This window comes from Neofelis nebulosa, chromosome 7, assembly GCF_028018385.1.
Source record: "Neofelis nebulosa isolate mNeoNeb1 chromosome 7, mNeoNeb1.pri, whole genome shotgun sequence".
NCBI classification, from domain to species: domain Eukaryota; kingdom Metazoa; phylum Chordata; class Mammalia; order Carnivora; family Felidae; genus Neofelis; species Neofelis nebulosa.
This window is the reverse complement of record NC_080788.1, coordinates 99,231,555-99,246,682: the sequence shown is the minus strand read 5'-3', so window position 1 is coordinate 99,246,682 and position 15,128 is coordinate 99,231,555. Positions and strand designations below refer to the sequence as shown.

General features: G+C 33.9%; 1 protein-coding gene across 6 annotated transcripts in view; it reads left to right on the top strand.

Annotated features, from left to right (window-relative positions):
* The window catches only part of MAP4K5 (mitogen-activated protein kinase kinase kinase kinase 5), a 110,981-nt gene that overhangs the window by 16,781 nt on the left and 79,072 nt on the right, over positions 1-15,128 (top strand). For 5 of the 6 annotated variants that reach the window (XM_058739014.1, XM_058739012.1, XM_058739013.1 and 2 more), the window contains one exon: positions 6,697-6,754. The exons of the other annotated variant lie outside the window; for it this stretch is intronic. In XM_058739014.1, the coding sequence (XP_058594997.1) occupies positions 6,697-6,754 (58 nt within the window). The remainder of the gene's footprint in view (positions 1-6,696; positions 6,755-15,128) is intronic. 6 annotated transcript variants of the gene reach the window in all.

Genomic DNA, 15,128 nt, shown 5'->3' with positions numbered 1-15,128 from the left:
GATGAGGGGTCTAATATGAAGAACAGTAAAGTTGCATGTAAGAGCTGAATGTTCATGGTGACTGTCATTACTTATGTTTCATTTTTTGACTTAATTAAAAAAAATTCTCTTCTAACTTAATGATTACGGAGGTGTAATGTTCATTATTAAGTCATATCTTCCTATTCTTCCTTGAAAACTTGTAGGTAAAATGTCTAGACACAAGACTTTTCCTTTATTTTTAGTCACCTTAAATTTCACAGCATATGAAGAAGTTCATAGCTGATAAAACTGGCAGCTGCATGGTGTTGTTGAAATAGAAATGGCTGAATTAGGAAGTTCAGCATCTTTACTTCCCCCCCCCCCCTTTGTGCAAATGGAAATCTCAGGGTAACTTTTACTATGAATTAAAAAATCCAAGACAGGAGAGTTTGCGTTAAAATACTTCACTGGTAGTAAATTGACTTGGAAATGCTGATTAAGAGGTTAAAGGGAAATGCATTGGCAATGAGAATAGAAACTTAATTTAACAGGAAGCGTTCTTTCATGGATTTTATCATGATATTAATCCCATTTATTATTAGTTTATCTTTTCCCACCCAGTAATTTCAATTCCTAATTAAGAGTTAAATAATAGATAAGCTATAGTAATATTAGAGTTCTGGGTGATTAGTATACTTCTAAGACTGAACATAGCAAATATCAATAACCTACTAAAATAAACAGGAATCAGAAATATATTTAGGTCCTTTTTGTAGCGGTACCATGGTACTTCCGTTACTTCCTTTTATAAACATAACGCAGGATCTTCACATTCTTGTGTATTAAAGTTGAAAACAAAAATACTTGAGAATATCACATTTAACTTGTTGGAGGGAAATGTTGGATTTCAAAAACCAGTATTATGTATGACTCTTCTGGATTATAGTGCGAAATTATATAGTTAAACTTCTGAAAGATCTCTTTAGTAAATTCAATCTGTAAGTCTCTGTTTAGATCTTTTTTTTTTTTTTTTTTTTCCTGAAAGCCTCTTTGCCTTTTATTATAAAAGAGCCTGGTACTGCTCTCTGTTTTAAAAATCCAGCTGGAAAATTACAGAGTACAAAAATTTGCCCATCAGTTCTTCATTTGGAGAGAACAGATGTCTTCAAAGTGGAGACTGGCGTTTAAGTATTTATCCTATAAGTGGGAGTTTTAGTATCTATTTTTTCTTTACTCTTTACTTCTGTCACTGCGTATATTTTGGCTTCTGCATTGTATAGCTGAATTTTAAAACACCATCTTTATTTTATTTGGTTCTGCAGTTCATATCTTCCAAAGAGCTGATTCTTTCTGAGCGCCTCAGAATCTCTAAAAAACGAAAAAAACACAAAACAAGGTGTTCTTTATCCTTGTGTCTTTATTTTGGTTTTATTAAATTGAAACAACATATTTATGTTGATTTTAATCATAAAAATTGACTCCTAAATGTGTCTGAAAGTATATACTTAAAAAGACAGTTTTATATGTATTCTTTAAAAAGTAACTAATAGACTTAATTTTTACTACAGTTTCAGATTTAGAGATAACTGAACAGATAGTATGTAGACTTTCATCTACTCCCAGCTACCCACGTACCCACACAGTTTCTCCTTTTATTAGCATCTTACATCAGTGTGGTACATTTATTATAATTATTGAACCGGTGTTGATATACTATTATTATAGTCCATACTTTACATTAAGATTCACTTGCTGTGTTGTAGTTTTATGGGCTTTGATAGATACATAATGACCTGTATCTACCATTACAGCTTCACATGGAATAGTTTCACCACCCTAAAAACTCCCTGTGCTTTACCTGTTCCTCACTCTCTGCTCTAGCCCCTGGAAACCATTGTTCTTTTTTCTCTCTATAGTTTTATCTTGACGTTGATCCCTGTATTATTAGTTTATCTTTTCCAGAATGTCATGTAGTTGGAATCATATGGTATTAGACTGGCTTCTTTCATTTAGCAGTATACATTTAAGGTTCATATCTTTTCATGGCTTGATGGCTCATTTTTTTATCACTAAATGATATTCCATTGTATGAATGTACCATAATTTATTATTATCTGTTGAAGGACATCTAAATTGCTTCCAGTTTGGGCAATTATGAATAAAACCTGCTGTAAACATTCTTGTACAGATTTTTGTGTGGATTAAGTTTTTAACTTAATTGAGTAAATGTCAGAAGTGGAGATTGCTGGATCATATGGAAAGACTATGTTTAGCTTTGTAAGAAACTACTAAACTGTCAGTATATGTGTTCTTGAGAATCAACCTAATTAAAAGTCATGAAGGATATACGCTAAACTGTTAACAGTAGTTACCTCAGGGGGATGAAATGGGGAGGAGAGGGACTGCCATTTTATAATTGACTTTTTTAAAACAAAATATTACTTTGTAGTACTTTTTTACAAATAAAATTTTTCTCCAAAATACTTCATTTAATGCATCATAATAAAAATTGAAAATGAATCAACATAAAAGATCATTTAAAGCAGTATATTGTCAGTTTCGTAGCACTGTCTAGGTGTGGAGGATTTTAATATTTTATCCTTATTTTTTAAGTAAAGAGAGTAATAATCTTCCTACAGTCTTAATTGTCCATTCAACAACTTTTTAGAGCATCTGCCTATGGCACAGTTCTTTATAGCATCATGCCCACAGCTAAGAAGAGAGCATACTTCATCCAGCCTTGGGATATCAGGCAAGACTTCCTGGAGGAGGTGATACCTAAATTGCTTCATGAAGGAGAAATCTAAATGAACTAGGCTAATGTGGAGAAGGGCAGGGGAAAGAGAATGTACCAAAATGAGGACAGTGTTTTTAAGTAAGAGACCAAGTCCTTTGCTTCTGGTTAATCTGATTAAAATCGGAATTAATTGTTTCACACTCACAGAGAAGCATATTAGATCTTTTCATGCTGTTGGCACTCGTTTGAGAGTCTGTAATTGTGAAGTATGGGCTCATATTTTCTTTTGGTTTCTAGTGACTGGCAGAGTGCATTGCCCTAATGCCTGTTTTGCTTGAAAAACTGGAGTAATGAATACCCTGACAATGTTTTGTTGCTGGAGATATGTCAGCATCTATCACTGTCACATGAGTTAAACATTTCATTCCTTACTTGAATTTTAGAACTTTGAATGGTTCAACTGCAATTTTTTGTGAGTGTACATATATGTTACTTTCTTGTGCCATCTATGTCTCTTATACTTAAATCTTCTTTCCACTGTGTAAACTTTCACTATGTGTCCATAGATTTTTTCTGTTTTCTATAAGATTCCAGTGAAATTTAAAAAATTATCACTTAGATGTGGAAAGAGGGAAAACCAGGAAATGTATCAACATGCAGGGATGAAAGTGGATTATGTTTGCCAGATTATAATGCAGTAGCCTTACAAGAAGAATTAGTTGAGTCTTGTCAGTTGATATTTTTCCCAATCCTCTAAGATGGATTCTAAACATTTTGGAAGGCTTTTTCCAGATTATTTAAAATAATTAATAATATTTTTCCTTGGATCAAATTCAAGTCTCAAATTATTTAAGACTTTCAGATATGTAAGAATTCACAATCTCTTATATTGGAAATTATTATAGGAAATAATTTAAAATATGATTCATTTATTTTCAACAAAAGTCACCCCTGAAGTCTATTAAATACTATGAAATTAATACATTCCTCTCGTACCTGTTGGATTTAAAAAGTTCTCATCTATTGAAAGAAGCAGTGAAACCTTGACATCACAATATAGTTACTAGGTTCTAACTCCTTCTCTTGCCCCTGGCCAGCAGGCATAGCCTTGGGCAAGTTCTCCAACTTTACTGAGCTGTGTCTTTAATAGAATTAATTAATGAATATGAGAGTTCCTCCAAAGTATAATTACAAATTACAAATATAATGCATCATTATCATGGAATTTGTCTTCTAATACACATTTAAAACCCACTGAACAAGATTCCCAAGAGGTCAATTATTACTACTTATTTTATAACTTCTGGCCATGTTTTCTGTACTGGAATCTTGCTGGCATGTGAAAAGTTGAGCAGTGGACAGCCTAAATCTATATGCACATAATTTTCTATAACCCATGGGAGGACTGAAATGCTGAAAGATCTTAGGAACTGGGACAAGACCTGACACTAACAGACAATTCTTTTGTTCAAGGGCAAGAAAGAGGAGAGGGTAGTTATGGTATGAGGCTTTTGGCTGACCTGTTCCCATTTCTCCAAATGCGTTTGCGTTTGGGGGAGAGGTAAATTATATGGGGGGAGTTAAAATGTCTGTTCACTCTTTGCCAAACCCCTCCTTACACTATTTACCATGAGAGATGAGGAAAATATGAACTTCTTGTCACAAAATATTTGAGACTTCTGCTGTAGAAAATCCTTTTTTACTTCTTCCTTTCTGTTTGTGATTTTCCTTCTGTACCCCTCTCCCCCATTCTATTATTTTTCTCATCCTCTATATGTCATATCTAAAAGTATTCCTTTGAAGACTATATTCCCTACATTCTTCTTTTCCTTTCCCTTTTTTCCTCTTTCCTCTTATAATGTGATTTATTTAATCCAGCAAATTGGTATAATTTTACGTTCCTGTTTTATGATATGCCCCTTCCTTATTTTTAATGCTAAGTATGAAAATGTACATATGAATCTAACATAGTAAGTGAAAGGTGTCATAAATTATTAAAGTGCATTTCCACATATGGTATGCCACAGGGTGCAGTGAAAATGAGCACTCATATTCACAGTGACAACATAATGGTATGATGCTTTTGGACTATTTTGACAGTATGTGTTGATAGCCTTAAATGGCCTTTTTTTTTTTTTTTTAACATGTATTTATTTTTGAGAGAGAGAGAGAGAGAGAGAGCGAGAGAGAGAGAGAGAGAGCACAGTGGGGGAGGGGCAGAGAGAGAATGAGACACAGAATCCGAAGCAGGCTCCAGGCTCTGAGCTGTCAGCATAGAGCCCAACATGGGGCTCAAATCCACAGACCACGAGATTATGACCTGAGCCAAAGTCGGACGCCCAACTGACTGAACCACCCCAGAGCCCCTGGCCTTAAATGCTTATGTTCATACCCTTAGACCTAGTTAATTTCCAGCCCTAGAATCCATTTGAAAAAAATAACCTTAAATAATGAAAAGACTACGTGTGGCGTTCTTAATGTCTAGCAATAAGGGAGAATGATTATATAGACTATTATGTGGCCGTTTAAAGTAACGTATAGCATGGAGAAAGATATTTTAAAGACAGAATACAAATTTGTACCTATAGTAGAACTTGACAGATACAGATTTCACATCCAAGGTTTGTGAGAGTATAAATTCATATATTATAAAAACAATATATGGCAATATATTCATTTAAAATCCACATACCTTTTGGGAAGCCTGCGTGGCTCAGTCGGTTAAGCGTCCGACTTCGGCTCAGGTCATGATCTCACGGTTCGTTGGTTCGAGCCCTGCATCGGGCTCTGTGTTGACAGCATGGAGCCTGGAGCCTGCTTCGGATTCTGTCTCTCTCTCTCTCTCTCTCTCTCTCTCTCTCTCTCTCTCTCTCTCTCTCTCTGCCCTTCCCCCTTTCGCTCTCTCGGGCGCTCTCTCTCTCTCTCTCTCTCTCTCAAAAGTAAATAAATGTTAAAATCCACATACCTTTGACTGAACAATTACACTTGTAGGTTGCCTCAATGATAAATTCTGATATGTGCCAAAATATTTGCACACTAATCATTGCAGCACTACTTATAATAAGTCTGGCATGACATTTTGTTAAGTAGTGAATAGTTTGTTTTCTAGCAATTTATCTAAAGGAAATAAGGCTGTGGATAGATACAAAGCTGAGATATATTAATCTCTCTAGTTATAACTACAGAATAATGTTAAAATTCTCCATGTTCAGATGGAGATTAGTGAAATACAGTCTTTATCCCGTCAGTAGAAAATTATGCAGCATTACAAATCACATTGTAGAAAACTGTGATGGCATCATCTTCTACAGCACATACACATGCATCTACACGGGGCAAAAAAGGAAGCACACTATATGTTAACTTTTTTCTCCTGGGTAGTAAGATATGGATGACTTGCTTTTCTAGATTTTCCCATAATGATCTATTATTATACTTACAAAATATATAAAAACAATGAGTATTTTTTAATTAACAAAAATATTATTTCTAGTATAAAGAAAAGACAGTAGCCATTTTGGAGGCAACTGAGTGGCTCATTTGGTTAAGCATCCAACTCTTGGTTTCCGCTCAGGTCATGATCTCAGTTGGTGACTTTGCTCCACATCAGACTCCACACTGACAGCATGGAACCTACTTGGGATGGTCTCTCTCCCTTTCTCTCTGCCCCTCCCCAGCTCATGCGTGCACATCCTTTTTTTCTCTCTCAAAATAAATAAATAAAACTTTAAAAAAAAGAGAGAAAAGACAATAGCCATTTTTGAGTGGTGGGACTAAAGGTCACTAACTGTGTGCGTGTGTGTGTGTGTGTGTGTGTGTGTGTGTGTATCTTTTCTATATTTTTCTTTGATGCAAAAATGAATATACTCATTTTATTGGAAATAAAGATTTTGTTTTTTAGTTCTGTTAAAAGCATGGTTGCTAAGCAATTAGTGAACATAGTGTCACATACTTTTATATAATTAACAAACTTAAAAACATTTTTATTTTCATTTTAGGCTAGAAATATTCATACAGGAGAGTTGGCTGCAGTAAAAATTATCAAATTGGAGCCTGGTATGTATTAAAACTCTTAAGACAATTTTTGAACACTTTTCTAGTGTAGTTTATAAATAAATATAAAAAACATTTTTTATATTTTTTTCCTTATTTCCCTTCTTCCAAGAATGAAATCTTTATGTTGTCAGGGCAGTAGAATATCTCCAATATGATTACATTAAATCTCATTGGAGGTTGTTAGTTAAAGATGAGTTTGATGTGAAGTTTGTTGTGAAATAAAATTTGAAACGTGTACATTCAAAAATTGGAAGACATATTGACATTGTTAAAGTAATTTTTTAAGGTTGTGAAATATTTGAACTTCAGTTTTAGCTCTTATGAGAGTTTAATTAAGAAAGTATTCATTGATGGGGTGAGATATTTGACGATATTTAGGATAATGGTATTTTATATGTCAGCTATACCTTGGCTGGTTGATTTAGGTTTAATAATTCTGGTGTTAGCCTAATGCTTTTCTTTTTTCTTTCTTTCTTTTTTTTTTTTTTTTTTCTTCCAACACTTCTGTGTATCAGAAGGCTGTTTGCTTTAAAACATACTGAATAGGGGTGCTTGGCTGGCTTAGTTGGTAGAGTAGGTGACCCTTGATCTCGGAGTTGTCAGTTCAAGCCCCACATTGGGTGTAGAGATTAACTTTAAAAAATTTAAAAATAAAAAAACAGACTGAGTAATTTGCTTTGAAAACAAAACTTTGTAAAACGTGAAATAATTTTGTTATTTTGATAACCTAAGAGTTTCTAATGAGAGAAGTAGTAGTTTTTTTTCTTAAGTTCATTTATTTATTTTGAGGGAGACAGAGACAGCATGAGCAGAATAAGAGCAGAGAGGGAGGGAGAGAGAGAATCCCAAGCAGCTCTGCAGTGACAGTCTGACATGGGGCTTGAACTCACAAAACCCTGAGATCATGATCTCAGCTGAAACTGAGAGTCAGACGCTTAACTGGCTGAGCCACCCAGGCACCCCTCCAGTTTTTTTATTGTGGTAAAATATACATAACAGAAAATTTAGCATCAAAACCATTTTTAAGTGTACTGAAATGTACAGTGTTATAAAATATGACATTCATGATGTTGTGTTACCATCACTACCATCCATCTTCAGGACTCTTTTCATCTTGTAAAACTTAAACTTTATACCCATTATATAATAACTTCCCATTCCCCTCCTCCTCCTGGCCTCTGGCAACCACCATTTTACTTTATGTCTTGGTGATTTACCTACTCCGTATGCTTCATGTAAATGGAATCATACAGTATTGGTGTGTTTGTGACTGGCCTATTTCACTTACTATAGTGTCAAGGCTCAGGACTAATCCAGTTGTCACATATGTCTGAATTTCCTTCCTTTTCAGGACTAAACATTTCCATTGAATGTATATACCACATTTTATTTATCCAATCATCTATTGATGGATACTTGGGTTGTTTCCACATTTTAGCTGTTGTGAGTAATGCTCCTGTATGAGCACGAGCATATAAATATTTCTTCCATACATGCTTTTTTTCTTTTGAGTGTATACCCAGAAGTGGAATTGCTTGATCATATGGTAATTCTGTTTTTAATTTTTTGAGGGACCACCGTGTTGTTTTCTGCAGTGGCTGTTCAATTTTGCATTCCTGTCAACAATGTTCAAGTGTTCCAATTTCTCTACATCCTTACCAACACTTGTTATTTTTATGTTTTGTTTTGTTTGTTATAGCAGTCATCCAAATGGGTATGGGGGTACCTCATTGTAGCTTTTGTTTGCATTTCTGTAGTGATTGGTGATGCTGAGCATCTTTTCATTTGCTTATTTGTATATCGTTTTTGGAGAAATGTCTATTTAAGTCCTTGCCCATGTTTGAATTGGGTTGTCTCTTTGTTGTTGAGTTTTTGGAGTTCTTTGTGTAATCTGGATATTAACCCCATGTCAGGTAAATGATATGAAAATATTTTCTCCCATTCTGTGGGTTGCCTTTTCACTGTGTTGATCGTGTCTTTTGGTACATAAAATTTTAAAATTTTTGTGAAGTCCAGTTTGTCTATTTTTTCGTTTGTCGTCTGTGCCTTTGGTCATGCCCAAATAATCATTGCCAAATCTAGTGTCAGTAAGCTTTGCTTTATGTTTTATTCTAAGAGCTTTATAGTTTTAAGTCTTACTAAGTCTTTGATCATTTTGTGTTAATTTTGGTATTTGGTATTGGGTGAGGGTTCAGCTTTGATTTTTTTGCTTGTGGATATCCATTTTCCCGGCACCATTTGTTGACAAGATTGCCCTTTCCCCATTGAATGGTCTTAGCAACCTTGTAAAAAATCTTTTTGGTTGAAGGTCAAAAAATCTTTTTGGTTGAAGGTCAAAAAATCTTTGATCATATATGCAAGGGCTTACTTCTGGATATTCTATTCTGTTGGTCCATATGTCTGTCTTTATGCCAGTATCACAGTATTTTGAGTACCATAGCTTTGTAGTAAGTTTTGAAATCGGGAAGTGTGAATCATCCAATTTTGATCTTTTTCAAGATTGTTTTGGCTATCTGGGGTCCCTTGAGATTTCATATAAATTTTAGGATAGGTTTTTCTAATTCTACAAAAAATGTCTTTGGGATGAAGAGTAGTAATTTTTGACCGGGTAGGTGAATATTTGGTGATCTGTTCATTTGCTGCTTCATAAACTTAAACATGTAGAATAATTGTGTGACTGTAATTACATCAGTTTCTTAATTTGAGCATATAAAATGTTTCTGTATTTCAAATACAATATCTTGATCATTAAGTGTATGATTCATAAGAGAGATATTACTGAGGGTAGCATATGCTGCAACGCTTTGAAAATAAGCTTTCAAATAAGGCACAGTATCCTTTTTTCCCCCTGGGTATTAGAAATTGTTGTGATATTCTTTGAGAGTTCTGCTACTAAGTTTTATCTAATAAGTAATAAATGATTTCCAGGGATGTCACTAACACAAATAGAAGAGAATAGAACAGAACTAGGCAAGTATTTGCCTCTTCTGGAGGAGTCACTTGAATAAATATTCCAGTTATGTTCAGGGGACGGTGATAGTCCAAATAATGAATGAGTTGAGTTCTTGGAGGAAATAAAGATGTTCATTCCTTCTCTGCCCTAAGTGAGGGCTTGTTTTAGCACAGTTTACTTGAGTTGAGAATATAGCTTCTTTTTTTTAAATTTTTTTAATGTTTATTTATTTTTGAGAGACAGCATGAATGGGAGAGGAGTAGAGAGAGAGGGAGACACAGAATCTGAAGCAGGCTCCAGGCTCTGAGTTGTCAGCACAGGCTGAAGCAGGGCTTAAACCCACGGACTGTGAGATCATGACCTGAGCTGAAGCCAGACACTCAACCAACTTACTTCTGAGTATTGTTCATGTAATGAATTAATGAATGTGTTTTTTAAAATGCTACTATACGGAGTTCTCAATAAGCCATAAAAAAGAAACATATATCATCATATGATGTTATTTAACACACAGGGATTAATTGTTGGAACCATAAATTAATGAAAGGTAGGAAGTTCTCATTCCTTTGTTTGAAAAGCTGCTGACCTTATGTCAGAGTTCATTCATATGTAAGATTGACTAATGTTTAAATTCTTTCCCCAAGAAGAATAATATAGAAGTTCAATAAATGTTTGATAATGTGATTTTAGTACTTGATCATTTTCATATTTTTTTTTGCCTATAGTTATGTTTTACTGAATTCTACCAAATTGTCTTTTATTATCGATTTTTAAATGCCATTTGCACTTTGAGAATAGTGACTCTTCATATGTTTTTCCGGTTTTCTCCAGTTTCTCTTCTCTCTTCATACTCTGCTCTTGTGATACTTTCCTTTTCTGTGTGGAAGTGGTTTTTTTTCCTCCTAGATAAATTTGTCAGTCCTCCTTTCTCTATTCCCCTCTTCCTCCGTAGGCCTTTTCTACTAGACAGTTCTAAAACTACTGAACTGTAATTTCCTCTAGTTTTATCCTTTCTTTTCTTCCAACGTTTATATATTTGCCCCATCAGGAACAATTTCGTTCTAAGGGGTGAAGGAGAGCCCTAGCTAGGTTTGTTCTTTTCCAAGTGGCTGGACAGTTTCCCAAAGCTGTTTATTACAGACTCTTGTCCTTTATTTGCAGGTTTGAAATGCCTTGATTGTCATAAACTAAATTTCCAAGTAACCATGTGTTTTGTTTTCTGTTCCAGTGATTGTTTTTTTCCTCCTATTCCTTGTTCACTACTACCCTGTTTTTGATGACTCTTACTTTTCACTGCATTTTATAATCTTCATTGCTTTTGTTTTTCAGTTATTTCCTTTCTGTTTACATAATATTTTTTCAGGAGACCTTAAATCATTTCTATCGAAGAGAAAAATGCTTGTGAGATTAATTTAGCATTTAATTTGGCATTTTGACAAAAGGAAGAATTTTTATTTTTTTATTTTATTTTATTTTTTTCAACATTTTTTATTTATTTTTGGGACAGAGAGAGACAGAGCATGAACGGGGGAGGGGCAGAGAGAGAGGGAGACACAGAATCGGAAACAGGCTCCAGGCTCCGAGCCATCAGCCCAGAGCCTGACGCGGGGCTCGAACTCACGGACCGCGAGATCGTGACCTGGCTGAAGTCGGACGCTTAACCGACTGCGCCACCCAGGCGCCCCAGGAAGAATTTTTAAAATTCAGGTCTTCAGGAAAGTATTATAACTTGCCACATAATTCATATTTATGATATTTCTTACTGTTATGAATGACATTTTCCCCCACTTACACTTTCTAGTTAGTTACTGTTGATACTTACGCAAGCCATTGATTTTACTGGACTTATTTATTTTTTCTCTGGCAGACAGTTTTTCATACTTTTTGTGATAAAATTGTTATTTTTATTGCTCTTTGAAACGTTGAGCTTGCCAGCTTCCTGTTTTGTTTATATTTGTGTGGCATATAACAAATGGGTAGAGCTACTACTATACTTGGGCCTATCGTTTTGCTTTAATCCCTTCTGAAACTTCATTGGTTTTTAGATGTTTCTCTTAATTATATTGAGTTTTATTTTATAAACCCTAGATTATCTAAATCTTTTCTCCTTTTAATAGATGAGTCTATCACTATTATTGTTCAGTGAGATGTTTGATCTTCTAATGTGGTTTTTGTTTTTTAATGTTTTTTGAAGCTTTAAAAATATTATGGCTAGAGGTCTCTTTTATTTTTACTGCTGATAATTTGAAAGGTACAAAGTCTAGTTTTAACAGAGGATGGCTGGGGCACCTGGGTGGTTCAGTCAGTTAATCATCTGATTTCAGCTCAAGTCATGCATGATCTCATGGTTCGTGAGTTCGAGCCCCACCCCCTTCGAGCTCTGTGCTGACAGCTCAGAGCCTGAAGCCTGTTTAGGATTCTGTATCTCCCTCTCTTTCTCTACCCTTCCCTCACTAGCACTCTGCCTGTCTCTTTCTCTCTCAAAAATAAACAAACATTAAAAAAAAAAACAACCCTCTTTAACAGAGGATGGCTTGTAAGACTTTGAATAACATGCTTAAATGTGTGTTTTTGGTTTATTAAGAACTGAAAGTCATTGACTTCAAGGTTTACAGATGTTGAATTTTACATATTTATATCCTCCTGCCTGTTCAATCTCTCAATTTTCAGATATTTGTTAGTGTATTTAGAGTTTTTAGCCTGAGAATTTTTTTTTATTGTACTGGAGCATGAGTGTGCATTAGTCTGCATATCTTTTAAGAATTATAACATACCAATTATTTGGACTTAGTTTTATATTTAAGTGGATTTGGTGCCCGCTGTATGTTCAGTGGATTCAGCACCCGCTATTGGTCTTTTTATGCCATGTCGTTGCCATTCTTATTGGCTTATTTTGTACCAGATATTAATAGAATGGATCATATCATGATATACATTTTTCTTTACGTATTAGGGATGGTATAATTTGAATTCACAAATTGATTGTTTAACCCAAATATGCTCTTCCCTCAGTCTTCCCCATTTTGATAAGCTGTTAGCTAAGCCAAAAATCTAGCCATTGTCCTTGATTTCTCTCTTTTATTTGTATTCCATTCAGTCTGTTAGCAGGTTTCTTCAACTCTGCCTCTAAAACATATCCTACATCTGTCTACTTCTCTTTATCATCTTCTCTACCCTCCTGGTCTCCCTGTTTCCTCTCCCACACCTCCCATCTGCCACCATCTAGTTTCCACAAGGCCACCGGAGTGATAGTGATCCTTTAAACACAAATCAGATCATAGTGCTCTCCTGCTTAAAACCTCGCTGAAGCTTTCAAATCCACTTAAAATAATATTCACATTTTTAACGTTGCTTATAAAACCCTACATGATTTGCCTTGTCTACTCTGAGCTCATCATGTATCTTTTTCCTTTCTCTACTCTGCTTCCATTTTCTTTTTATTTAAACAGTCCAAAATTAAACTAAATCCTACCTGAAGTACTATGTTTCATGATCTTTTGAGGAGAAGGCTTCTGGTCATTTACATCTCATCTTAAAAGTCATGTCGTCAGAGGGACCAATTTCTGACTACCTAATCTAAAGGTAGCCCTTGTTATTTTAGTTCTCCGCATAGGACATGTGAGTGCCTGATGCTTTCCATATATATATATATATATATATATATATATATATATATATATATATTGTGTAATAAATATAAATAAATATGTAGTAGTTTCTCTTGATTGTTTTATTTCAGCATCTGAAACAGTATAATATAGCGCATTATATATATCAGTATATATATATTATATATATATATACTGATATATATATATACTGATATATATGTCAGTAAATAGTCTTTGTAGAAATGAATATTATAAATGTCTTTCTTCTGCCTTTGAATAAGAATGGCCAATTGACTAGACTGATCAGAGTTGTCTGATACAATTTGAGCTTGCTATAAGAAGAAAGTCTAAGCTATTCCAGTGTTCTCCATGAGACCAACTGTTGTGTAGACTTACAGTGTAAAAAAAAAAAAAAAAAAAAAAAAAAAAAAAATGACCAGTTGACTAGATACAGAACTATTTATATCCCACATTCTTCTTCTACCCTCAAAAGTCTATAGACATTTTCTCTGTGTATGTTAGGGAAAACTGTAAGGCCATCTTGGTACTTATCCTCTATAGGTCTTGCCTTATTGTTTGTGGCACTAATACTGCTTATCTTCTATAAGCTGTTATGTTCAGTTTTAGTATATGTGCTGCTGAAGCGAGCACTAAGCTGTGATGTTCAGAAAATAAGGACTTAATATTTATTATATCTTCAGAGATCAATTTTCATTTTAGTAAATAGTTTCATTTGTTTTCATCATCTGTGCTTTAGAATTTTAGGAATTAATCTGTTTGTGACTGAGATTTTATTCATGGGGGTTGTTTCATTATATTTTATTTGTGAATTGTTTTCTTTTGTATTTTGCTTCTTTTTAAAAAATGTTTTCATGTTGAGCACAGATTTGTGCATCCTTTTTTTTTTCAAGCATTTTTAGTAAAGCCAAAGTAGATGATGTCTTTCACATTTTTGGAACAGACTTAAGGGAATGATTAGGTAAAAAATATGATGGTATGCTAATGAATTTTCCCAGCATTCAGTTCAGATACGTCAAATAATTCTGGAGACAGCTGTATTTCAGAAATGAATTCTTCACTGAGCAGCTTTTTAAAAAAATTGCACTAAAGCCAGTATAATACAAAAGTGCTTCCTTGTATTGATATAACAGATGAGCTGGTTTAGAATTGTATTTAGACATGAAAAGATAATTATTTGCCAGTATGACTTAGAAAAACTTACGTCTGTCTGGTAAAACATAAACAAGACTTTTTTTCTTAAGTAAATGATATTCCAGCTGTAAACTTAATAATACTTTTTACCCCAGGTGAAAATAGATTATTGAAGTTTATACTAATAGTAGAGTTCTGAATTTTATTACAGATTTACTGGCTTTCCTGGCACAATTTAATTTTATAATATTATATTTAAAATTTTACTGAAACAGATTGCTTTTGTAACTCTTTCTAATACTCATAAAAATTCTAAAGTGAAACTTAGAGTTAAAAATAATAATAGATTAGCACAGAAAAAAAAATTTTTTTAATTAGCCACAAAATTAGTAGAAAAAGAAAATGTCAGCATTCCTTCCTATGTCTCTATATTTTTGTTGCCCCTTGTGTACACAGGCAAATGATTATTTTTAAGAATGATTAAATCATTTCTATATATCATTAGAAATGTATTAAATATTTATTTAATATTTATTATTAAATAGTAGATACTTATTAAATATGGGCACCATCTTACAAATGGTGACATTCAAATAAAGTTGGACTTACTAGTGATTAGTATTGAAAATAAACAATACTGATGATACCATTTTGAGTT